Source organism: Macaca mulatta, chromosome 6 (genome assembly GCF_049350105.2).
Source record: "Macaca mulatta isolate MMU2019108-1 chromosome 6, T2T-MMU8v2.0, whole genome shotgun sequence".
NCBI classification, from domain to species: domain Eukaryota; kingdom Metazoa; phylum Chordata; class Mammalia; order Primates; family Cercopithecidae; genus Macaca; species Macaca mulatta.
The window spans coordinates 17,945,526-17,970,029 of record NC_133411.1 but is presented as its reverse complement, the minus strand read 5'-3'; the positions used below and the strand labels follow the sequence as shown (position 1 = coordinate 17,970,029).

Genomic DNA, 24,504 nt, shown 5'->3' with positions numbered 1-24,504 from the left:
GCCCTCCATGGTCATTGGTATATCTCCCTAGCATGATGGTTAAATTCATGTCAACTTGCCCAGGCTCTGGTGCCTTGTTATTTGGTCACACACCAGTGTAGATGCAAAGGTATTTTTTAGATGTGATCAATGTGGTTAAATGAGAGCAGTTTGAGTAGGGCAGATTACCTTCTGCAGTGTGAATGAACCTCATCCAATTAATTGAAGGCCTTAAAAGCAAAGACCCAGGTCCCTTGAAGAGGAAGGAATTCTGTCCGCAGACTGCCCTCAGACTCAAGATGGCAACTTCTGCTTCTTTACATCCACAAGATGAATTTTCAGCTCGTTGGCCTACCCTGTAGATTTCAGGCTCTCAGTCATGTGAGCCATTTCCTTAAAATAAATCTTTCTCTCTCTCTCTCTATGTGTGTGTATATATATATATACACACATACACAGCCTATTTATTCTCTTTTCCCAGAGAACCCTGACTAATACACCTAGGAACCCAGTGTCTGCTGAGTCTCTATCCCCCAGTTTTGCTTAACTTGATCCCCCAGTTTTGCTTAAATTGCCGCTGTGTTTGCCTGGGGTCCTGTAGATGTGGGCCCAGGACTTCCAGGCAGGGCGGAGAAAGATACCGTTTCATCCGATTCAGCCTGTTTCCCAGCTGACTTGCTCAAGAGCAGCCTTGCTTGTGCCTTTGGGGTGTGTAACTCTGTTCACTGTGAGGAACCTAGGAACAGTTGTTCCCCATTGTTGGTAGGGCCTCCCTGTCCGTCTCCGCACATGAGGTCAGCTCCACTTTTGTAGTGGGGGGAAGGGAGAAAGGGACTTGAGCATCTCGGAGGACGCAGGTCAGCGCAGTGTGCCCCGCGCACATCCACCTGCAGGGGCCGGAGGACGCAGGTCAGCGCAGTGTCCCCTGCGCACATCCACCTGCAGGGGCTGGAGGACGCAGGTCAGCAGTGTCCCCTGCGCACATCCACCTGCAGGGGTGTGCAAGCACATGTTGTTTCCTGGCCTCTCATATGGCTTCTGACACAGCATGTCCCTTCCTCTTCACTTACTTTTAGGATTGGATGATGTTTAGATTTTAACTGCTTGGGAAGGACACAGAAGCTGGAGTAGCAGGAGTGTCAAACAGCCACTGCCCTCTACAGTGTTCAACACAACTTGTGATTTCATTGTCCTGTTAAAAATAATATAAAATCACGTTGGACAGAAACAAATTCTCCTTGGTTATAAATAAGCAGGCCGAAAGCAGCGTCTGGCAGTGTGAATCCACCACGAAAATTTATGATGAATTGTGTGTATGACGTTGCCATGGTTTGATGCTAAAAGTAGATGGATGTAAAGAAGCCAAGTTCTCTTTCTGTTTTTAAACCTTGGACTTCCTCTAGTACTCAAAACAGGAAGAAACATGAAAGGTAAGGACTAGTGGCACACATGGAAAGGAAATCTGGACGTGGTTTAAGTTTTGGAGATTTTATCAAAGTGAGGGGGGAAATGGCAGGCTGTCGTTCATGGCTTTCATAGGAGCACATTGGAAATGGTTCACACAGCTCACTGCAGTGGAGACAGTCACAGCATCCAGGAGCACACGTGTCGCCTTGTCTCACACGTGTTGGTGGAGATGCACAGTGGGGCACAGATGTTGCCCTGTTGGTTGGCTCAGCTCAGACTCGGGGTTCGTTGCTGGTGTTGCCTGTTGGCTGGGGCTGATGCTGGGTGGGAAGGAAGTGCCATCATCTTCGAGGGGACTGATTGCTTTGTGGTTAAGGCTGAGCTCAGCTGGAAGGTGGGGCAGGGTTGGACAAGTTGAGGGGAGTCCTGCTGAGAGGGCAGAGAGGAGCACTGAAGCAGAGAGGTGGCTCCTTCAGATCACCTGGGGTTAGAGGAGGAATCAACAGAAAGGGGAGGCAAGAACAAGTTTGTGGCTGGAACAACACGAGCATCAAAATCACAGAGCACTGGATTACTACCCAAAGTATACGGTAAACACATGAGTCCTCACTGATGGAAACAAATGATTGGACAAACAAGTATTAATAAACCGGGGGGAGGGGAGAGGCAGATCTTCCTTGTAAGCCACCAAATACTGCACGTTGATATTGATACTCCCCCGCTCAGGAGTTAGAGTCCTGTCCCTCGTGCCACACTCCCTCCCTCTTTGAGTATGGATTGGATTTAGTGACTTGCTTTCAAAGAATAGAGGATGCAAAGGGAAAAATGATAACTTTACAGTTGCAAACTTGGCAAACTACTTTATCCAAGTGATCAAGTTAACAACACCAGTGATATGCCATTTGGACATCATGAGCCCCCCAGTATGATGTGATGAGAGGGGTGCTCTCCCCCAAACCCAAAATCTCAGCCTAATGACGAGAAAAACATCAGACAACTCCAAACTGACGCATCTCTACAAAACACTCCTCAGACCTGTCCAGGTCATGATAACTGAAGGAAGTCCAGACCATTCTCATAGACCACAAGAGACCAAGTTGATACCAAGACTGAATGTGGCGTGGTGCCCTAGACGGTATCTGGGCATCCCGCAAGGGATGAAGAAAAAAAACCCCAAAAACCCAGCAAAGTGCAAACAAAGTCCGGAATTTGATTCATAGTATCGTACCGATGGTTTGTAGTTTCTACAAATGCGCTGTGGTAACGTAAACTATTAACATGGGGAAAACTGGGTGAGAGAGATCAGGAGCTCCCTTCTTCCCTCTCTCTCTCTCTTTCTTTCTTTTCTTTCTTCTTCTTTTTTTATTTGGAGACAGCATTGCCCAGGCTGGAGTGTAGTGGTGCAATCACAGCTCACTGTAGCCTCAGCTTCCTGAGTGCAGGTGATCCTCCCCCGTCAGCCTCCCGAACAGCTGGGACTGCAGGCTTGTGCCACCATGCTCAGCTAACTTTTTAAAATTTTTGTAGAGACAGGGTCCCACTATATTGCCCAGGCTGGTCTTGAGCTTCTGGGCTCAAACGATCCTCCCACCTGAGCCTCTCAAAGTGTTGGGATTACAGACGTGAGCCACTGCACCCTGCATCAATATTATTTCAAAAAAAATATTAAAATAAAATAAAATGCCCATAGGGGAGGGGGCTGGATGCTGGAGGAACCCCCTCATGAGGAATTATCGTGGAGACAGGAGATTGGGATTAACACCATCAGAGTCTTACTGGATCCAGTTTCTCTTCTCAGAGTCTTTAAGATTCAAGTTTTGGGTTTGTTTTACTCTATTTTTAAAGCTCATGAGTTTTTCTAGTCATTGAAGGTGTTTTGCTCTCACCCCGGAAGTGAAGCCACTTACTGGACACCTTCAGGTTGCTATATCATGTGGAACCCTGAGGTGGCCTGTAGGAGATAATCCCATGTTTCTGAGAGGACATATGATAAACTGTGCCTCTCAGACACATGGGTTATCTCCAGACGGTGACTGAGGCAATGAGGAAATGAAAGCCCATTAGGTTACTGGAGGAATCTGCCCTTCCTAAGCAGTAGTTCTGAGATCTCATAAATCAAGGCCTTTTTTTTTTTTTTTCCCACGTATCAAGATCAGCGTGGTGCTCAGCTTTTCTTGTAGCAAATGCTTCTCCAGGAGCTGGTTCCTCTTGGAAAATGCCTAGACGCCACAGGTTGGTGGCCCAGAAACACATTTTCCAAGCCCCATTGCTTGGAGGAGAAGTCCTTTCAGTGTCTGAGGCAATCTCTCATCCCCCTTCAAGGCTGGGTCAGCAGGCGAAGCTCATGCAGCCAAGACCACAAGGCCGTCAGATGGTACATGGCAAGGAGTGCCCAGTGGAGGTGCTCTGGTCCCCTGTCCCACGCCCCACAGCGAATATGGAAATAATGATTTACTTCCAGAGCTGTCAAGCTGCAAAGTCTCCTTTCAATTTGGCTTCTCCAAAAACTGCTGGGTAAATGGATAACCAAGAAGCATCTTATCAGTTGCTATTTAAGGACTGAAATCATTTAAACCTGACATCAGCAGAGTGCAATAAGGAAGATCGACATGTAACAGAACCCATAGTTAAACAGAAGGTTATATGTATTTGCTCCTGTGTTGCATTGTGCTTGTAAACTCAGGAGATAAGGTTTGTTTTGAGCCGAGGGCCACCCTTGTTGATTCACTCCTGTCTCAACTATCCGCAAAGACCTCTGTCTCTGTGGTGTGTGGACTTTGAAAATTTCCACTTGCTTATGTTTGCTAAGAGCAGTGAGACTTGAGCCAGAGCTCTTCTGCTGCTATGACGATTTGTTCTAAATTTCTCAGAACCAAAGATTCTTTGTCAAGGAACCTCACCCCTGAAATGCACATGCTGTATCGCCTTAGAAGAGAGCTTTAAATAAGAAAGCATGCAGGAAGGTCTTTCAGGAACAGGGGAGTTCTGTGGAGGGCAGCTTGAACCAGAGGCAGTACTAACCCCCTAGGGAATTTGGTTTTTACAGGAGTTTAAACTGGGGCAGAGGGTTTTAGAGAAGTTCTGAGGGATTTGGGAGGTAGGATGGGAGGGCAGAAGAATGGGAAGGAGGAGAGAGAGAGAAAGAAAGTGGCTTCGTATCAGGCATAGCAATGATTTTTTTTTTTTTTTTAATTATACTTTAAGTTCCAGGGTACATGTGGATAACGTGCAGGTTTGTAACATATGTATACTTGTGCCATGTTGGCGTGCTGCACCCATCAACTTGTCAGCACCCATCAACTCGTCATTTACATCAGGTATAACTCCCAATGCCATCCCTCCCCCCTCCCCCCTCCCCGTGATAGGCCCCGGTGTGTGATGTTCGCCTTCCCGAGTCCGAGTGATCTCATTGTTCAGTTCCCACCTATGAGTGAGAACACGCGGTGTTTGGTTTTCTGTTCTTGCAATAGTTTGCTGAGAATGATGGTTTCCAGCTGCAGCCATGTCCCTACAAAGGACACAAACTCATCCTTTTTATGGCTGCATAGTATTCCATGGTGTATATGTGCCACATTTTCTTAATCCAGTCTGTCACTGATGGACATTTGGGTTGATTCCAAGTCTTTGCTATTGTGAATAGTGCCACAATAAACATACGTGTACATGTGTCTTTATAGCAGCATGATTAATAATCCTTTGGGTATATACCCAGTAATGGGATGGCTGGGTCATATGGTACTTCTAGTTCTAGATCCTTGAGCAATCGCCATACTGTTTTCCATAATGGTTGAACTAGTTTACAATCCCACCAACAGTGTAAAAGTGTTCCTATTTCTCCACATCCTCTCCAGCACCTGTTGTTTCCTGACTTTTTAATGATTGCCATTCTAAATGGTGTGAGATGGTATCTCATTGTGGTTTTGAGATGGTATCTCATTGTGGTTTTGATTTGCATTTCTCTGATGGCCAGTGATGATGAGCATTTTTTCATGTGTCTGTTGGCTATATGAATGTCTTCTTTTGAGAACTGTCTGTTCATATCCTTTGCCCACTTTTCAATGGGGTTGTTTGTTTTTTTCCTGTAAATTTTTTTGAGTTCTTTGTAGGTTCTGGATATTAGCCCTTTGTCAGATGAGTAGATTGCAAAAATTTTCTCCCATTCTGTAGGTTGCCTGTCCACTCTGATGGTAGTTTCTTTTGCTGTGCAGAAGCTCTTTAGTTTAATTAGATCCCATTTGTCAATTTTGGCTTTTGTTGCCGTTGCTTTTGGTGTTTTAGACATGAATTCCTTGCCCATGCCTATGTCCTGAATGGTATTACCTAGGTTTTCTTCTAGGGTTTTTATGGTATTAGGTCTAACATTTAAGTCTCTAATCCATCTTGAATTAATTTTCATATAAGGAGTAAGGAAAGGATCCAGTTTCAGCTTTCTACTTACGGCTAGCCAATTTTCCCAGCACCATTTATTAAATAGGGAATCCTTTCCCCATTTCTTGTTTTTCTGAGGTTTGTCAAAGATCAGATGGCTGTAGATGTGTGGTATTATTTCTGAGGACTCTGTTCTGTTCCATTGGTCTATATCTCTGTTTTGGTACCAGTACCATGCTGTTTTGGTTACTGTAGCCTTGTATAGTTTGAAGTCAGGTAGCGTGATGCCTCCAGCTTTGTTCTTTTGACTTAGGATTGTCTTGGCAATGCGGGCTCTTTTTTGGTTCCATATGAAGTTTAAAGCAGTTTTGTCCAATTCTGTGAAGAAAGTCATTGGTAGCTTGATGGGGATGGCATTGAATCTATAAATTACCTTGGGCAGTATGGCCATTTTCACAATATTGATTCTTCCTATCCATGAGCATGGTATGTTCTTCCATTTGTTTGTGTCCTCTTTTATTTCACTGAGCAGTGGCTTGTAGTTCTCCTTGAAGAGGTCCTTTACATCCCTAGTAAGTTGGATTCCTAGGTATTTCATTCTCTTTGAAGCAATTGTGAATGGAAGTTCATTCATGATTTGGCTCTCTGTTTGTCTGTTATTGGTGTATAAGAATGCTTGTGATTTTTGCACATTAATTTTGTATCCTGAGACTTTGCTGAAGTTTCTTATCAGCCTACGGAGATTTTGGGCTGAGACAATGGGGTTTTCTAAATATACAATCATGTCATCTGCAAACAGGGACAATTTCTCTTCTTCTTTTCCTAACTGAATACCCTTTATTTCTTTCTCTTGCCTGATTGCCCTAGCCAGAACTTCCAACACTATGTTGAATAGGAGTGGTGAGAGAGGGCATCCCTGACTTGTGCCAGTTTTCAAAGGGAATTTTTTCAGTTTTTGCCCATTCAGTATGATATTGGCTGTGGGTTTGTCATAAATAGCTCTTATTATTTTGAGATATGTTCCATCAATACCGAATTTATTGAGCGTTTTTAGCATGAAGGGCTGTTGAATTTTGTCAAAGGCCTTTTCTGCATCTATTGAGAGAATCATGTGGTTTTTGACTTTGGTTCTGTTTATATGCTGGATTACGTTTATTGACTTGCATATGTTGAACCAGCCTTGCATCCCAGGGATGAAGCCCACTTGATCATGGTGGATAAGCTTTTTGATGTGCTGCTGGATCCGGTTTGCCAGTATTTTATTGAGGATTTTTGCATCGATGTTCATCAGAGATATTGGTCTAAAATTCTCTTTTTTTGTTGTGCCTCTGCCAGGCTTTGGTACCAGGATGATGTTGGCCTCATAAAATGAGTTTGGGAGGATTCCCCCTTTTTCTATTGATTGGAATTGTTTCAGAAGGAATGGTACCAGCTCCTCCTTGTACCTCTGGTAGAATTAATCTGTGAATCCATCTGGTCCTGGACTTTTTTTTGTTGGTAGGCTATTAATTATTGCCTCAATTTCAGAGCCTATTATTGGTCTATTCAGGAATTCAGCTTCTTCCTGGTTCAGTCTTGGGAGAGTGTAAGTGTCCAGGAAATTATCCATTTCTTCTAGATTTTCTAGTTTATTTGCGTAGAGGTGTTTATAGTATTCTCTGATGGTAGTTTGTATTTCCGTGGGGTTGGTGGTGATAACCCCTTTATCATTTTTTATTGCGTCTATTTGATTCTTCTCTCTTTTCTTCTTTATTAGTCTTGCTAGCGGTCTATCAATTTTGTTGATCTTTTCAAAAAACCAACTCCTGCATTCATTGATTTTTTGGAGGGCTTTTTGTGTCTCTATCTCCTTCAGTTCTGCTCTGATCTTAGTTATTTCTTGCCTTCTGCTAGCTTTTGAATGTGTTTGCTCTTGCTTCTCTAGTTCTTTTAATTGTGATGTTAGAGTGTCAATTTTAGGTCTTTCCAGCTTTCTCTTGTGTGCATTTAGTGCTATAAATTTCCCTCTACACACTGTTTTAAATGTGTCCCAGAGATTCTGGTATGTTGTATCTTTGTTCTCATTGGTTTCAAAGAACATCTTTATTTCTGCCCTCATTTCGTTATGTACCCAATAGTCATTCAGGAGCAGGTTGTTCAGTTTCCATGTAGTTGAGTGGTTTTGATTGAGTTTCTTAGTCCTGAGTTCTAGTTTGATTGCACTGTGGTCTGAGAGACAGTTTGTTATAATTTCTGTTCTTGTACATTTGCTGAGGAGTGCTTTACTTCCAATTATGTGGTCAATTTTGGAATAAGTGTGATGTGGTGCTGTGTAGAATGTATATTCTGTTGATTTGGGGTGGAGAGTTCTATAGATGTCTATTAGGTCTGCTTGCTGTAGAGATGAGTTCAATTCCTGGATATCCTTGTTAACTTTGTCTTGTTGATCTGTCTAATGTTGACAGTGGGGTGTTGAAGTCTCCCATTATTATTGTATGGGAGTCTAAGTCTCTTTGTAAGTCTCTAAGGACTTGCTTTATGAATCTGGGTGCTCCTGTATTGGGTGCATATATATTTAGGATAGTTAGCTCTTCCTGTTGAACTGATCCCTTTACCATTATGTAATGGCCTTCTTTGTCTCTTTTGATCCTTGATGGTTTAAAGTCTGTTTTATCAGAGACTAGTATTGCAACCCCTGCTTTTTTTTGTTCTCCATTTGCTTGGTAGACCTTCCTCCATCCCTTTATTTTGAGTTTATGTATGTCTCTGCATGTGAGATGGGTCTCCTGAATACAGCAAACTGATGGGTCTTGACTCTTTATCCAGTTTGCCAGTCTGTGTCTTTTAATTGGACCATTTAGTCCATTTACATTTAAGGTTAATATTGTTATGTATGAACTTGATCCTGTCATTATGATATTAACTGGTTATTTTGCTCATTAGTTGATGCAGTTTCTTCCTAGCCTTGATGGTCTTTACATTTTGGCATGTTTTTGCAATGGCTGGTACCGGTTGTTCCTTTCCATGTTTAGTGTTTCCTTCAGGGTCTCTTGTAAGGCAGGCCTGGTGGTGACAAAATCTCTAAGCATTTGCTTATCTGTAAAGGATTTTATTTCTCCTTCACTTACGAAACTTAGTTTGGCTGGATATGAAATTCTGTGTTTAAAATTCTTTTCTTTAAGAATGTTCAATATTGGCCCCCACTCTCTTCTGGCTTGTAGAGTTTCTGCTGAGAGATCTGCTGTTAGTCTGATGGGCTTCCCTTTGTGGGTAACCCGACCTTTCTCTCTGGCTGCCCTTAAGATTTTTTCCTTCATTTCAGTGTTGGTGAATCTGGCAATTATGTGTCTTGGAGTTGCTCTTCTCGAGGAGTATCTTTGTGGTGTTCTCTGTATTTCCTGGATTTGAATGTTGGCCTGCCCTACTAGGTTGGGGAAATTCTCCTGGATGATATCCTGAAGAGTGTTTTCCAACTTGGTTCCATTTTCCCCCTCACTTTCAGGCACCCCAATCAGACGTAGATTTGGTCTTTCTACATAATCCCATACTTCTTGCAGGCTTTGTTCATTTCTTTTTCTTCTTTTTTTTTTAGGTTTGTCTTCTTGCTTCATTTAATTCATTTGATCCTCAATTGCTGATACTCTTTCTTCCAGTTGATCAAGTCGGTTACTGAAGCTTGTGCATTTGTCATGTATTTCTCGTGTCATGGTTTTCATCTCTGTCCATTCGTTTATGGCCTTCTCTGCATTAATTATTCTGGTTATCAATTCTTCCACTTTTTTTTCAAGATTTTTAGTTTATTTGCGCTGGGTACGTAATTCCTCCTTTAGCTCTGAGAAGTTTGATGGACTGGAGCCTTCTTCTCTCATCTTGTCAAAGTCATTTTCCGTCCAGCTGTGATCCGTTGCTGGCGATGAGCTGTGTTCCTTTGCAGCGGGCAATGCCCTCTTATTTTTTGAAGTTCCAGCATTTCTGCCCTGCTTTTTCCCCGTCTTTGTGGTTTTATCTGCCTCTGGTCTTTGATGATGGTGACGTACTGATGGGGTTTTGGTGTGGGTGTCCTTCCTGTTTGTTAGTTTTCCTTCTAACAGTCAGGACCCTCAGCTGTAGGTCTGTTGGAGATTGCTTGAGGTCCACTCCAGACCCTGTTTGCCTGGGTTATCAGCAGCAGAGGCTGCAGAAGATAGAATATTGCTGAACAGCGAGTGTACCTGTCTGATTCTTGCTATGGAAGCTTCCTCTCAGGGGTGTACTCCACCGTGTGAGGTATGGGGTGTCGGTCTGCCCCTAGTGGGGGATGTCTCCCAGTTAGGCTACTCAGGGGTCAGGGACCCACTTGAGCAGGTAGTCTGTCAGTTCTCAGATCTCAACCTCCGTGTTGGGAGATCCACTGCTCACTTCAAAGCTGTCAGACAGAGTCGTTTGCGTCTGCAGAGGTTTCAGCTGCTTTTTGTTGTTGTTGTTGTTTAGCTGTGCCCTGTCCCCAGAGGTGGAGTCTACAGAGACAGGCAGGACTCCTTGAGCTGCTGTGGGCTCCACCCAGTTGGAGCTTTCCAGCTGCTTTGTTTATCTACTTAAGCCTCAGGAATGGTGGGCGCCCCTCCCCCAGCCTCGCTGCTGCCTTGCCGGGAGATCCCAGACTGCTGTGCTAGCAATGAGGGAGGCTCCGTGGGCGTGGGACCCTCCCGGCCAGGCGTGGGATATAGTCTCCTGGTGTGCCCATTTGCTAAGATCCTTGGTAGAGCGCAGTTTTGGGGTGGGAGTTACCCGATTTTCCAGGTGTTGTGTGTCTCAGTTCCCCTGGCTAGGAAAAGGGATTCCCTTCCCCCTTGCACTTCCCAGGTGAGGCGATGCCTTGCCCTGCTTCAGCTCTTGCTGGTCATGCTGCAGCAGCTGACCAGCACCGATTGTCCGGCACTCCCTAGTGAGATAAACCCAGTACCTCAGTTGAAAATGCAGAAATCACCGGTCTTCTGTGTTGCTCGCGCTGGGAGTTGGAGACTGGAGCTGTTCCTATTCGGCCATCTTGCTCCGCCCCCCCGCAATGATGTTTTAAGGAGAAGAAGAATGAGGAAATAAGTAGGAATAAAACCAGTTCCAGGTGACCCACAGGACTTCTGAGAGGGAGTCACAAACCAGAATTTATAAAGACCATGTTCAGTGCAATGAAAGGAGCCTCAGTAAACCCAGGACTCAATGCAGAACAGTGGCCCTGGGTGAGGCGTGAGGTCTGAGTGCTGCCCTGTTTCCTGCAGTTATTTCTCTGGCCTTCCTAAGCTGTCACCAAGCTGCCCCCGTCCCTCTCCGTGTTTCCCGAGGCTACTCCTGTCCTCTGAATTCCCTGTCACCTCCTGCTCCTCTTCTCCACCTGCCATCACCCCACCCTTCCTGGAGTGAAGCTGAAAATGGGGGGCAAATGGGTTCTCACAGACTTTACACTTTGCATCATGTTTTTGAATGGTCATTAACCACTAAATATCACAACTTAAAAATTATTTTAAGTTAATGTAAATTACTTTCAATGGCAGAAACCACAATTACATTTGCACCATCCTAATAGCAGCAGTCAATGAACTTTTCTTAAAAAAACTATTGGCCAGGCACGGTGGCTCATGCCTGTAATCCCAGCACTTTCGGAGTCCGAGGCAGGAGGATCACAAGGTCAGAAGATCGAGACCAGCCTGGCCAACATGGAGAAACCCCGTAGCCAAGCGTGGTGGCAGGTGCCTGTAATCCCAGCTACTCGGGAGGCTGAGGAAGGAGAATCACTTGAACCTGGGAGGCGGAGGTTGCAGTGAGCCGAGATCATGCCAATGCACTGCATCCTGGGTGACAAGAGCAAGCCTCCATCTCAAACAACAACAACAACAACAGACCAAAAAAACTATTGATTAGAAAGGACATTAAGCCTACCACCATAGAGGTCAGCATGACAAAATAGGACTGGGGCAGGACACCACCCTTCCAGGCTCTGACTCTTCGCCCGTGTTTCTGTCTTTCCTCACCCACTCCCCATCATGACCTTTGCAAGTCCATGTCCTGCTCTCCTGGCCTTCTCTCCCACCGGCTGGCCTGTCCTCCAGCAGCCCTTGGATGGCTACTGTCTGCTCTGTCCAAGCCATGCTTTCCAGATAGCTCGGCCTCAGCATACCCTTTTGGGAGGCACAGTCCAACCCCTAACAGGGTCAGGCAGTACGGGTGGCATTGACTGGACAGGAGAGGGGTGAGAAGCTCTCGCTGGCCAAAGTGATGGTCCCTGACAAAGACGTGGTTCCAGTGGTTGGTCCCAACTGAGACTATAACAAACAAATGAACAAAATGGAAATTCTGACTATTCAGGATAAGGAAATAGTGATATGTTGCATGACCCTACAATTTGTGGCCTATCCAGAGACACAGAGAGGGGCCTGTTAATAGTTATACCAGGACAAGAGGTGCAGCTGGGCAGTGTCCGTGGTAGACTGAGAAAAACGGTGACTACAGTGATACTTCCAGAACAAGGATGGAGGCAGTCCACAGGAGAGCTCCGGGGCAGGGAAGCTTCAGAGGCTCAGGGTGTTGGTTTGAGTGTCCTGGCTATTTTGGGCTGAAAGGAGCTTTGAGGAAAACACTCCATGTGCTAAGCTGAAAAAGACTTAAAAAGATAAAAGGGTAACTGGGTTAAGTCTGATCTAATTATTATGAGAAGAGACTGAGGAAAAGGTTCTGCTTTCTCCTGCTGCCTGTCCAGATGAGGCAGGACACTGCTTGCAACTGTATCCTGAGCCACTCTGGGTTTCCAAGGACCTGAGTCAGGGGCTCTCTTTGCAGAAATTGAGACCACATGTCAGTGACCTGCCCCCATTTAAACCTGGGGCACTCTTGTTGGTTCGGTTGTTGTATCTTTTCCTTATTAAGATTTGCTATAACATAGTATTTTGGAGAAAAATGTTTGTATTGCTTTGAAAGCCACTGATCTAGGACAAGTCTCAGTGTGACTCCACCCACCAGGCAGCAAGAGAGAGGGGCACCATCTCTCCCTCAGCAGCGGGGTGCACATGGTCATTATTCATCAGATTGTCATTACTGATAGCATCATTTACACCACACGCGTAGATGCTCATTTGATCCTTTGATTTTTGTTTGGGTGTTTTCTTTTTGTCAGTTTGATCTAAGGAGAAAAATGTCCTCTTCCACTTTGTTCCAGAAATATCCTGTGTTTGATGCTAGTTCCGTACTATTATTTCACTTTGGCAAAGTGCATAATACATACTCTGACTTTTCACAGGCAACAAATTCTGTATTGGTGACATTAGAAGTCTTTGGTGGGCTATGGAAGAGTGAAGATGGGGAATTCTTAGACTCTTGAGTCACTGAGTGGAGGGTTTGGCTCAATTTTCTTTCTTGTATTCTTTCAGCCAACACATGTCTTTTACCAAACAGTCAGCTTCTCAAAGGCAGGGGCTCCATGCTTTGACTTAAGCAAAAGTCCTGAAGCTGTAGAGGCTGACTGGAAAGCGGCCTCTGAAGGCCTGTGTCCCAAGTGAGTGGGCATTTCTTCCCTGTAGGGACAGGGAACCCTGGAAAGTCCCCTTACAACCCCCTTTTCATTTAAAAGTGATCTTTTTCCTTTTTTATATTTTAAAAACTATTTTTTCATATCATAAGAGTATTGTTGCTGAAAAAAAAAACAGGCAAAAGGAAAATACTCATTATTTCCGTAAGCCACAGAAGAAAACCATGGTGTAGGTCCTTGAATGCTTTTTCTTTCTCCCTTTTTCTCCTCTCCTCCCTTCCCTTCACCCATCGCCTCCTCCTCCTCCTTGCCTTGTCCTTCTAGTTTGCCTTTCCTTCTTTGTACATATCTTTCTAGATATTTTCTTTAATATATAAATGTATACATAAATATATACATCAATATATGAATACATAATCAATATATTTACATATATAATATATAAATATATAGTCAATATATTTACATATATAATATATAAAATATACTCAATATATTTACATATATTACATTTGTAATCACTATATTTACATATCGATTATATATATTTATTATATATTATATAAATACATATATTTATATATAATATATAAACATCAATATGTACAAATATATATAATCAATATGTACAAATCAATTACATGTAAATATATTGATTATATATAAATATACATAGTATACAGATAAATATATAAATACATAAATATATTTCACATGAATGAAATATTATATATTTTGATTTCTATTCTTTCTCTCTCTCTCTTTGCTAACTATATTAGGTAAAGACTTTCCTAACAATGTCATCCTTTTTAATGGCAGCATAGGATTTCATTGACTCATACAATTTAACCTCTTACTGATGGACCTCTAGGTCGTTTTCACTTATTGGCTGTTACAAAGAATGCTTATATTTATTTTATCTCTAAATTTTAAATTTTGTGTGTATGATTTGTGAAGTCCATAATATGTTTACAAGTAATATATGTACATTATAAATGTGTATGCATGTAATTTGTAATTGCTCAATATATTTGGGGGCTGTGTGCTGCTAGGGGTGCTTGATCAAAAACATGTGGCTGCCCCTAACCTAGGCAACAGATGATGAATGGAACTAAGACAGTAACCGCAGCATGGAGTCTGAGGTGGATTGAAGTGTAGCTCTATATGGTAGGGTTGATGGGATTTGGTGATTGTCTGGTGAGGGAGAGGGAAGAATTGAGTATAGCTTCCATGTTTCTTCCTCAGTTGACCATTTCTTCACTTGATTATGTAATTAATATCAACTAATAAGATAACCTAAAAATAATATTAATATGCTGTATCCTAGGAGTCAGCTCCATCATGCTTTGTACTATTGCTGAGATACAGTATTAAACAAGAACATCCCTGCCTTAAATTCCAGTGAGGTGGGGATTCAGATAACAAACACATGAACAATAAAACAAGTTTCTAGCCTCTGCTTCAAGAGTGTTCAGGTCAGGCCTACACATCCTGGCCGATTTGGAATGGATTTGTGTTTCTGTTTTCTGGATGTAAACTGCATTCTGCCTCTTCTCCAAGATTCCTATTAGCTATATCTTCCTCCTCATTCCAAGACTCCTGTTAGATATATCTTTCTCCGCCTTCCAAGATGCCTATTAGATATATCTTCCTCCTCCTTCCAAGATGCCTATTAGATATATCTTCCTCCTCCTTCCAAGATGCCTATTAGATGTATCTTCCTCCTCAGTCCTCAATGCTCCCCAGGGATTACTTTTCCTCATTCAGTATTTTGCCTCCTGCAGGCATCTGTTGCTTCAAGCTTCACATATATGATTAAGAAATCTTATGATTTTTTTTCGTTTACTTTTTTTTTGAGATGGGGATTTCACAGTGTTGATCAGGCTGGTCTTGAACTTCTGGTCTCAGGCGATTCTCCTAACTCTGCCTCCCAAGGCATGAGACACTGCACCTGGCCTCTTATGATCTTTTTGGAATTAATTCAGGCTTGTTAGATTTTTGTTGTTGTTACATGTCTTGTGCAAAAACATTTAGAAGTCCATGTTTAACTTTATTCTCTACTGTGTAGTTTAAGAAATGTCAAAACCAGGAATACCACCTGATTGGGCACACTAGAGGCAAGAGTGGGAGAAGGTGAATTCACAGACCTGACCAGTCTCCTCCTGGCTTCAAGGTGATAATTTACCCCGCGATTCTCAGACTTCACTTGTATCAGAAATGTTTGGGGGAAGTGTGCTAAGACGCGGGTCCTCAGGCTCTTCCCCCAGCGATTCTGATTCTTGGAATTTCAGCCGGGACTCAGGATCTGCATTTTGAAGCAAGTTCTCCAGGGGATTTGGTTGTGCTGTTCTACAGACAACGTTTTTAGAAAGACCGATTTAGAGGAGGTGTTTCTGATCTCTGTGCCTTCTATCATTTAAGAAGATTTTTCAGTCACTTGGGCCGACTGATCAATATAGCTAATCACTCAGGACACAATATAAAATTCTTATGCAGAGAGAAGCTGACTTAAGCTATCTCTACCTGGAAGGGGTCTTTTATAGTTTCAATCATATATGGATGAAAAAGATGCTGTATTCTTTTTATATGAACTACTTTGTGTATTTTATAAGTAGTATAAATGTACGACTATCCCATTTACCAGACATTTGGGGTGCATGGTATAGACAACTGAAGGTTATTCCTTTAAGTTGCACTTTTTTTTTTTTTTTTGCTTTATTTCAGCCATTTACATGGAACTGTTTAGTATATGTTTCTCTGCTTTTGCAAACACAATCTACTGAAGATAGTTAAATCTTTTCAGGGTCATCATATGTTTTTCATTCTTTCAGGTCTGAATTAGGTTTGTTAAGGCCTAGCATCGAACAGCCTCAAATGTGTTCGCTGTTTGCGTCTGCCATGGTTGTTAGAGTTTTTCTTTTCCCTCACTGTTATCTGTTATTTCCCTCTCGCATTACTGTGCCTGCCTCTAGGAGCTTTCTAATTTGCTCTGGGGCTGGGAAATCATGTGACTGCGGACTGTATGTTGAGTAACAGTGAAGAGGATTTGAATGAGTTTTTGAGAAGCTGTTCTAGCAATAAAATGGATGTACTTTGCTGTGTTGACGTGGTGACATTATTTTAGTGGCTCAACTACCTTCTTACTTGCCTCCTGATCCTTAACTGCAGTTGTCGTGGTTGTGACCTCATGACAAGTGAGCTATTGCTGGAAATCATTTCTCTTGATTTGCAAACCATTGTCTCCCCCAGTTGTGTTAGTGTTTTTATGTATACAGTTCTATAATGTGAAACTATGAGGATTAAAACTAAAAAAAATTCTGTGACCAAAAATAGACAAATTGAGATATTGCCAAGTTATATGAAGAAAACACATCGGAATAAGGAGATTATGAGAAAGACGTAAGGTATTTATTACATTTCTTTAAGAGAAGAAATAGACAAGGATAAAGGAGGAGCAAGTTTCAAAAGGTGATGGGTTCTTTGCACTTATTTCTTGGAGATACCTGTGGGGCTTTCAGGTTCCAGGAACACTTCTACACTGCTGATAGGAATGTAAACTAGTACAACCACTATGGAAAACAGTGTGGAGATTCCTTAAAGAACTAAAAGTAGATCGACCATTTGAGCCAGCAATCCCACTTTTCCTCTAGGTGTCTACCTAGAGGAAAAGAAGCCATTATATGAAAAAGACACTTGCATATGCATGTTTATAGCAGCACAATTCACAATTGCAAAAATACGGAACCAACCCAAATACCCATCAGTCAATGAGTGGATAAAGAAATATATATATATGTATGTCATGGAATACTACTCAGCCATAAAAAGGAATGAAATAATGGCATTCGCAGCAACCTGGGTGCAGTTGGAGACTGTTATTCTACGTGAAGTAAACTCAGGAATGGAAAACCAAATATCATGTGTTCTCACTTATAAGTGGGAACTAAGCTATGAGGACACAGAGGCATAGGAATGATACAGCGGACTTTGGGGACTCAGGGAGAGTGGTGGGAGGAGGGTGAGGGATAAAAGACTACACACTGGGTACAGTATAAACTGCTTGGGTGATGGGTATCCCAAAATCTCAGAAATCACCACTAAGAACTTATCCATGTAACCAAATACCACTTGTTCCCTAAAAACTATTGAAATAAAAAAACTAAGCTAAAACATTTCAAAATAAGAGAAACATTAAATATCTAATGAATGAAAAAATAACACTGAATATACTGAAGATAAAAGTGAAACAAGGCAAAAACACAGATTCTAAAATGAAAGTATCTGTACCAACTTCACGCAGGTGGCATGAGGCGGTGCTGAGAACCAGCAGGCCTTATTTGGGCCAAGTTTCCGGTTACAGATCCCACAAGTAGAAAACAGGACCTTTGGGCTTTCCCATATTTGCAGAAGATTCAACACTTGATTCCTTCTAGGTTAAAAATAAGAATGTGGGAGGGAGATGGCTCTTGGAGAACATGAGCTCTAGGTTAGTCATCTCCTCCCCATAAATCAAGCAAAAGCACCCACAATCTACTCTCCCCAAACCCAGCTTTTAAATTAAGTTTTAACTCAGAATGAGAGCGACAAATGCCTTAATAGCAGTAGGTAAATAATTTTTGTGTTTTGACCAAAGTTAATTCAGCCATATCTTAAAAAGATTGATTTTAATCATATTTAAAATTATGTGTTAAAGTTAACTTAAATTATATGTTTAGTCTGTCATAGATATTAAACACAATATGAATTATTAAAAAAAGAAAGTGCAGTCAGAATAGAGTTGCCAGTCAGCGTAAAATAATTTGTCTCATCAAAGATCATGACAAGGGAAGAAGTGGACAGAGGTGGCAGAGCACAGAGTCAGGGGTTTGAGAACAGGGGTTTCAGTCAACTGAGAGGCTCCCATGGGAGAAGGAGCATCGAACAAAGAAAACAGGACTCATTCTTACAAATGTTTTTCTGAATATGGTCCTTGAAATGCCCACCGTGGAGATATTCTTTCTTCTGTCTGAGAGACTGGTTCATTATTGTCTTAAGAGTGAGCCTTTGGGGCTTCCTGTAGTGAAGAAACAGTCCAAACCAAAAAGAGCTGGTCCATCAGACGGCTGGTGTAAAAATGGACAGTGTCTTTTCCAATGGCTTGGCCATTTACAATAAAGGCAGATACTGGGGCATGGAGTTCTTTAGTTTGGGACTCCTTGGTTTTGGTTTAAAACGTGTGCAAGGAGGTCCCCTTGGTCCTTGTAGCTGTTGTGGCTCTAAAGACACGTGTCTGTTTGTCTTTTGTAAGGAGTTTCCCCACTGCTGTGGCTGCTGTAACTCTATGTTCCCTTTGCTAAGGGTCATAACATTTCTTTAGAAAAGCACAGGTTCTGGATCCAAAGTTCTTTTACATGAAATTGGCTAGAGTTCTAGACGGTTGAGTTCTAGACTCCTCAGATCCAGATGAGCCCATGATTCCCTGTCTTCTAGTAATCTTACCTACCTACTGAACCCAGTCCAGTTTCTAATTTGACCCAGTCAGACACCTGAGGCCTCCCTACAGACCCAGCCCTGTTTCTGTCATGACTTCTGAACCCAATCTGCATCAAACAAAGTGCTCAAAAGTACTCAGAGAGCCCAAAACACAGATTCACAGAGCTCAGAATCCAAGAGAGAACTCAACCGTGACCCCAGTTGCTGCAAGAGATCGTTGGGCACAGTGGGCCCTGGCAGTTACCTTCGCTTGGTCTCTCGGTGTTTCTGGGACTCACTAGAGGTCTACTTTGAATCCCATTTCTGACACCTGGAGCGGCCTGGTGTTTCTGGTAACATCTCAACCAGAACAATCACAAAAGGCCTCATTTGGCTCCAACAAGGCTGAGAAAGGTAGTTTTTATTCTGTGAAGGCCATGCGTACAGCTAAAAACAGGTTTCTGTTACCTACTAAAGTTGGGAAGGGATGTGAAGGGACAACCTGTCTTCACACTGGCATCTGTGTTTGGCCATTCACTGCTAATATTTTCCTGTAACATCCAAGAGAGGGAGGGTCTCTCCTAGTGTCTCAGTAGAAAGTTCCAGAGCTTTAATCAAAGCGGCTGTAGAGGAGATAGAAACAAAGCAAAACTCAGACTGATGGTTATGTGACGGGGAAAAAGGTGTCAGGAAAGGTGAATGTTTGGCTTTGAAGTGGTCATGATTTTCTAGGGCATACTATACGATGAAATTGCAAAGGAGAATAAAAATGCTCATTTAAAGTATATTGCTGATATTAAATGGACGACATACGTTTGGAAAGAGAGTGTATACAGGAAAATTTAAAATGTGGAGGTATCTGGTCCCCTGGGCTTCTGCAGCACGTGTGGGCTCTGCTGGAGTGGAAGGACACCCAGCCGAGGCATAGTGACCTGGAGGCAACTCCTGGCTCTATCACCCGCAAGTCACCTGGCTTTGCTGTGCCACAGTTTCAGCATCTAAGAACCTTGGTGATCACTTCAGTGGCACTCAGGGTCTCTCCCACATCTGAATTGTGTGAGTCCTTAAGTTCTGAATGTCTAGTAGGTTTCAGGTCAGTGAGGAAACCCTAAGCACCTTAGTCCCCAGCAGGGTGAAAGGTGCCATCTGGGTGAAGAAGCCATTTTAGGCCTTCAGTAAGGGGACACTTGTCGATTGTGTAGCTACACTCGGGATCTGTTGTCTGTACTGTCCTTGTTTTCCCTCTGATAGGGTTTGGATCTGTGTCCCCACTAAATCTCATACTGAATTGTGATCCCCAGTGTTGGAAGTGGGGCCTGCTGGGGGGTGATGGGGGATCATGGGGGTGGAGTTCTCATGAATGGTTTAGCACCATCCCCCCTTCATACTCTTTCTTGCTCCAGCTCTGGCCATGTGATGTGCCTGCTCTCCCTTCCCCTTCCACCATGATTGTAAATTTCCTGAGGCCGCCCCAGAAGCTGAGCAGATGCCAGCCAAGCTTCCTGTACAGCCTGCAGATCCATGAGCCAATTAAACCTCTTTTCTTTATAAATTACCCAGTCTCAGGTATTTCTTTATAGTAATACGAGGCTGGACTAATACACCCTCCTTGTTCCTGTGAATTTTAGGAATTACCACAAATATACCTGAAGGGGACTCCCTGGTTAGAACAAGCAATTTTAACACGCATGAAGGGACGCTAAAACAAAGTACTGGTGCTCCTTGACCTACCATGGGGTTACAGCCTGAGAAACCCATCCTAAGTTGAAAATATTGTAGTTTGAAAATACAGTTAGTCCACCTAGCCTACTGAACATCAAAGCGTAATCTAGCCTACCTTATACTCAGAACACTTACACCAGCCCATGGTTGGGTAGAATCAACTGGTAACACAGTTCACTGCAGAGTACCGGCTATTCACCCTCGGGACTGCGAGGCTGACTGGGAGCTGCAGCACACGGCTGCTGCCAAGCTTCACGAGAGAGTACCCTACCACATGTCGCTAGCCCAGAGAAAGATCAAAATTTAAAATTTGATTCCCAGTTTCTGCTGAAAGAGTATTGCTTTTGCACCACTGTAAAGTCAAACAATTGTTAAGTTGAGTCATCCTAAATTGGGGACTGTCTGTAATGGTAACTATTTCCTGTTGGAAACAGCGAATCCATCTGTGATAGCACTGAATCAGTTCATCATCCTTTACAATTGAGAGGCAGGTCTCAGGGATATATTCAGTTCTGTGGTAACCAGCAACTAAGATCAACAACAGTTATGTTCAGGTATTCAAGAAATACTAAGCTAGAAGCTTAGGAGAAAGAAAAGGTAAAATTCGTGGGAAAGAATAATCAGAGCTGAAAATTAGATAAGAGAATTAGCCTTTTGTATTGATTAGGGTTTTTTTTTTTGTTGTTGTTGTTGTTTTTTCGAGACAGGGTCTCACTCTGTTGCCTAGACTAGAGTGCAGTGGTGCGATCTAGGCTCACAGCAACCTCCGCCTCCCAGGCTCAAGTGATTCTCCTTCCTCAGCCTCCTGAGTAGCTGGGATTACAGGCACGCACCACCACGCCCGGCTAATTTGTGTATTTTTAGTAGAGACAGGGTTTCACTATATTGGCCAGTCTGGTCTCGAACTCCTAACCTCAGGTGATCTGCTTGCCTCGGCCTCCCAAAGTGCTAGGAATTACAGGTGTGAGCCACTGTGCCCAGCTGGTAAGGTTTTATACAAGTGCCACAATATTATCATTGATAATATTTTCAGCATTTCAACTTTTCAGTTATTTAAAAACCTGGAATTTCTAACAGTATAGCACATCGCTGTGCCTCTGAGAGGCTCTTGCACACCCCAATCTTCAGAGCTCAGCCCATGACTGTTTTCTTTCAGGTTCCTGGTATTTCAGTTGTGTGTCTGAGGAACCACACCTAGTTCATCTTAGACTTTGAAGTGTCTGAAGTGTTCGGTCTTGCATAAAATATGAAATGCTTTAAGGAATTGTTAATTGTGAGGTGCATACATCACAAAATAACTAACACTATCCAAAAGAAAGCAGGTATTATTTGTTTTGACATTTCTTTAATGTAGTAGAAGGTCGCTTTGACAAATACAAATGGTAAAATATACATTAAATATAGATAACATGCTAGGATTAGCAATAACATAACAACAGAATACACAGATTTTTTTTTTTAATTTTTAAAATTTATTTTATTGTTAGTTTTTTTTAAAGAAACAGGGTCTTGCTCTGTTACCCAGGCTGGAGTGCAGTGGCACGATCTTGGCTCACTGCAGCCTCCACCTCTGGGGCTCAAGCAATTCTCTCACTCCAGCCTCCTGAGTATCTGAGACCACAGGAGCATCCCATTAGGCCTGGCTAATTTTATTTTTTGTAGAGATGAGGTCTCACTGTGTTGCCCAGGCTGGTCTTGAACTCCTGGGCTCAAACAATCCTCCTACTTCAGCTTCCCATAGTGCTGGGATTACAGGCGTGAGCCACGCACCTGGCAACACATTTTGAAAAGAATGTTGTTTCTTAATAATTAGATCTTGCTTTCTGCCATCCCTAATATTCCTAGTCAAGAAAAAAAATGGCTTCAACTTTTTGTCCAAAGCTTTCAGGATATATTCCTAAAGAAATCTCAGTAATATTTCTTCTGGCCTTTTTGAGAGCAAGATTTGAAGGGATTTTTGTTGTACTCTTTTAAAAAAGCAAATGAGGGATAGCTCCTCTTCAGTGACAGGCCAAGCTATGAAAACATCTAGACCCACAATCCTTCCTGTGCCAGTGTCAGGCTGCCCCTGAGGACAGGGAAGTCCTGGGGAGAAAGCATTTTGCCCCGATGAACACATGAACTCAACATTCGTGTGCATGCTTCTGGTGAGTTGAGAAATCCAGATGACCCGAAGAAAGATTTTCTTGGAAAACAATATCCCTCAGAACCCTATTGCACAATGGCTTTTGTTTGAAACTTTTTTCAGTAAGGGATCTTTTTGCTGAGTGGCTAGGCGTTCTCCAGACAAACCCCCCAACTCTCACAGGTACAGCCCGTTTTGCTGTCTGCTCTCCACCTCCCTCCTGTGACTCGAAGGAGGAGATTTGATAGCCCAGGGTGAAGTTTCAACCTCCTGTGGCCACTCCACCCTTAGGTGGGTGCCTAGTCATGTCAGGAAAAAAAGAAAGCTGGGGGAAGAGAAAGGGCAGGCGGGCCTAGGTGAAGTCATCCAATGAAGGTTACTGGCTGAGCAGGGACACCTTCTCACAGGACTGGAGAGAGAATGCGGGGCAGCTGGGCAGGGCTCACTTCCAGCTGCCTGTCACGGTACTGGGAGTAAGAGGTGACCTCTTTATTTTTAGAAGGGGGCAGTGATAATAACCCAGCTCCTAGCTTCATTCAAGGCAGGCAGGCGCTTTGGAAGTTTGTAAACACCGACTTTCTGAGTAAGGGAGGAGCACTTTTTTTCCAAAAAGGAAAGAACGTCTCTACTGGGTTTTTTTCCTCCTGATATTCAACATTAGAGTAGAAAAGAAACTATCGTTTGGCCCCATTAGCTGCGGTTAGCAGGTGCTGCAGCCTTCGCCACTGTTATTTTTAAAGGGCAGAAATGCCTGAAGGTGAAGACTTTGGACCAGGCAAAAGGTAATTGTGATATCTACGTACTTACTTATTTTTCAGTCTGTTTCATTGACTAGTTATCTTTTTAAAAATATTATGACTAATTTAAAAAGGAGTTTAAAATGTAAAAATATTAAGAATGCAATCCTTTAATTTCAGAAAACATAATTTTCTTTGGCACGAACTCAAGAGAGACAAATAACTTAATGTACTCTTAAAAACTTATGCCAATAAGTGCTTTTCTTGAATCAGAAAGTGATGGCCAGAAATTTTTTTAAAAAGTGTTTCCCAGCACATCATGTAGAATCTACTTGAATGTTTTCATGTTGGATTTTTAACATTAGATGATAGTTGTTGGAAATCTAAGCTGTTGAACATTTTTAAAAACCTTTTGCATTTTAAAGATTTGTTAAGCATTTCTAAAGGTTAAACATTGGACCAACATACCATTCTGATATTGTAAAACTTTAAAACCACAGTTCTTATTGTTGAAAATGTGATCACTTGGGCTCCCTTTACAGGAAGTACATTAATTGTATCACTATTTATATTAATATCTAACTCTAAGAAGGGGGAGATCAAGAGGAGGGAAAGGAAGCAGGCAACTAATTCCTGCTCATATGAGCATAACTGTGCCTAGAGTGAAAAAGTCTGCATTTTAGCCCCATTGCTGCGAACAACTTTTGTATGAGTCAGTTAGATGCCTTCGTTGGAATTCTAATTGGGGCCATTGAAATTCAGATATGAAGTAGACAGAAAATTGTTAAACAAGAAAAGGAGTGGGACAATTTTCTTGCCCAAGAAAGTGGAAACTGGTAACTCTCTAGGAACAAGGGCACCAAAATACATTTTTGTCTTGTATTAAAGACAAGCATCCTCTTTCAGCCATGGGTATATGGGGCATGTTTGTGTGTGTGGTAATTATAGTCAGTTGTAATAGAGTCCGTAAAAGCTACTTTTCTCTAGTTTTTCTGGTTTCTATTTTCTTACAAATTCCTTCCTAGTACATTAACATTATGTTGACATTTAATTGAACAATGAAACAACTTTCGACATAAAATGACACAGTAAATCAAGTACTTGAAGATGACATTTATAGAAATGCTTAGAGTGGGATATGGGTTAACTAGCTGGTTAAGAAAACATTTCCAGAGAAGTGTAAATGTCAGGTTCAGTTTCCAGATGATGGGTTGATTTACTTGTATGTATCCCCTTCATGA

At 42.5% G+C, this 24,504-nt stretch overlaps 1 protein-coding gene across 2 annotated transcripts in view; it reads left to right on the top strand.

The window, feature by feature from the left end:
- Positions 1–24,504, top strand: part of RETREG1 (reticulophagy regulator 1) — a 150,737-nt gene that overhangs the window by 89,975 nt on the left and 36,258 nt on the right. Inside the window, exon 1 of one of the 2 annotated variants that reach the window (XM_015139747.3) lies at positions 22,708–23,308. Coding sequence (XP_014995233.2) covers positions 23,274–23,308 — 35 coding nt within the window. The 5' untranslated portion in view covers positions 22,708–23,273. 2 annotated transcript variants of the gene reach the window in all.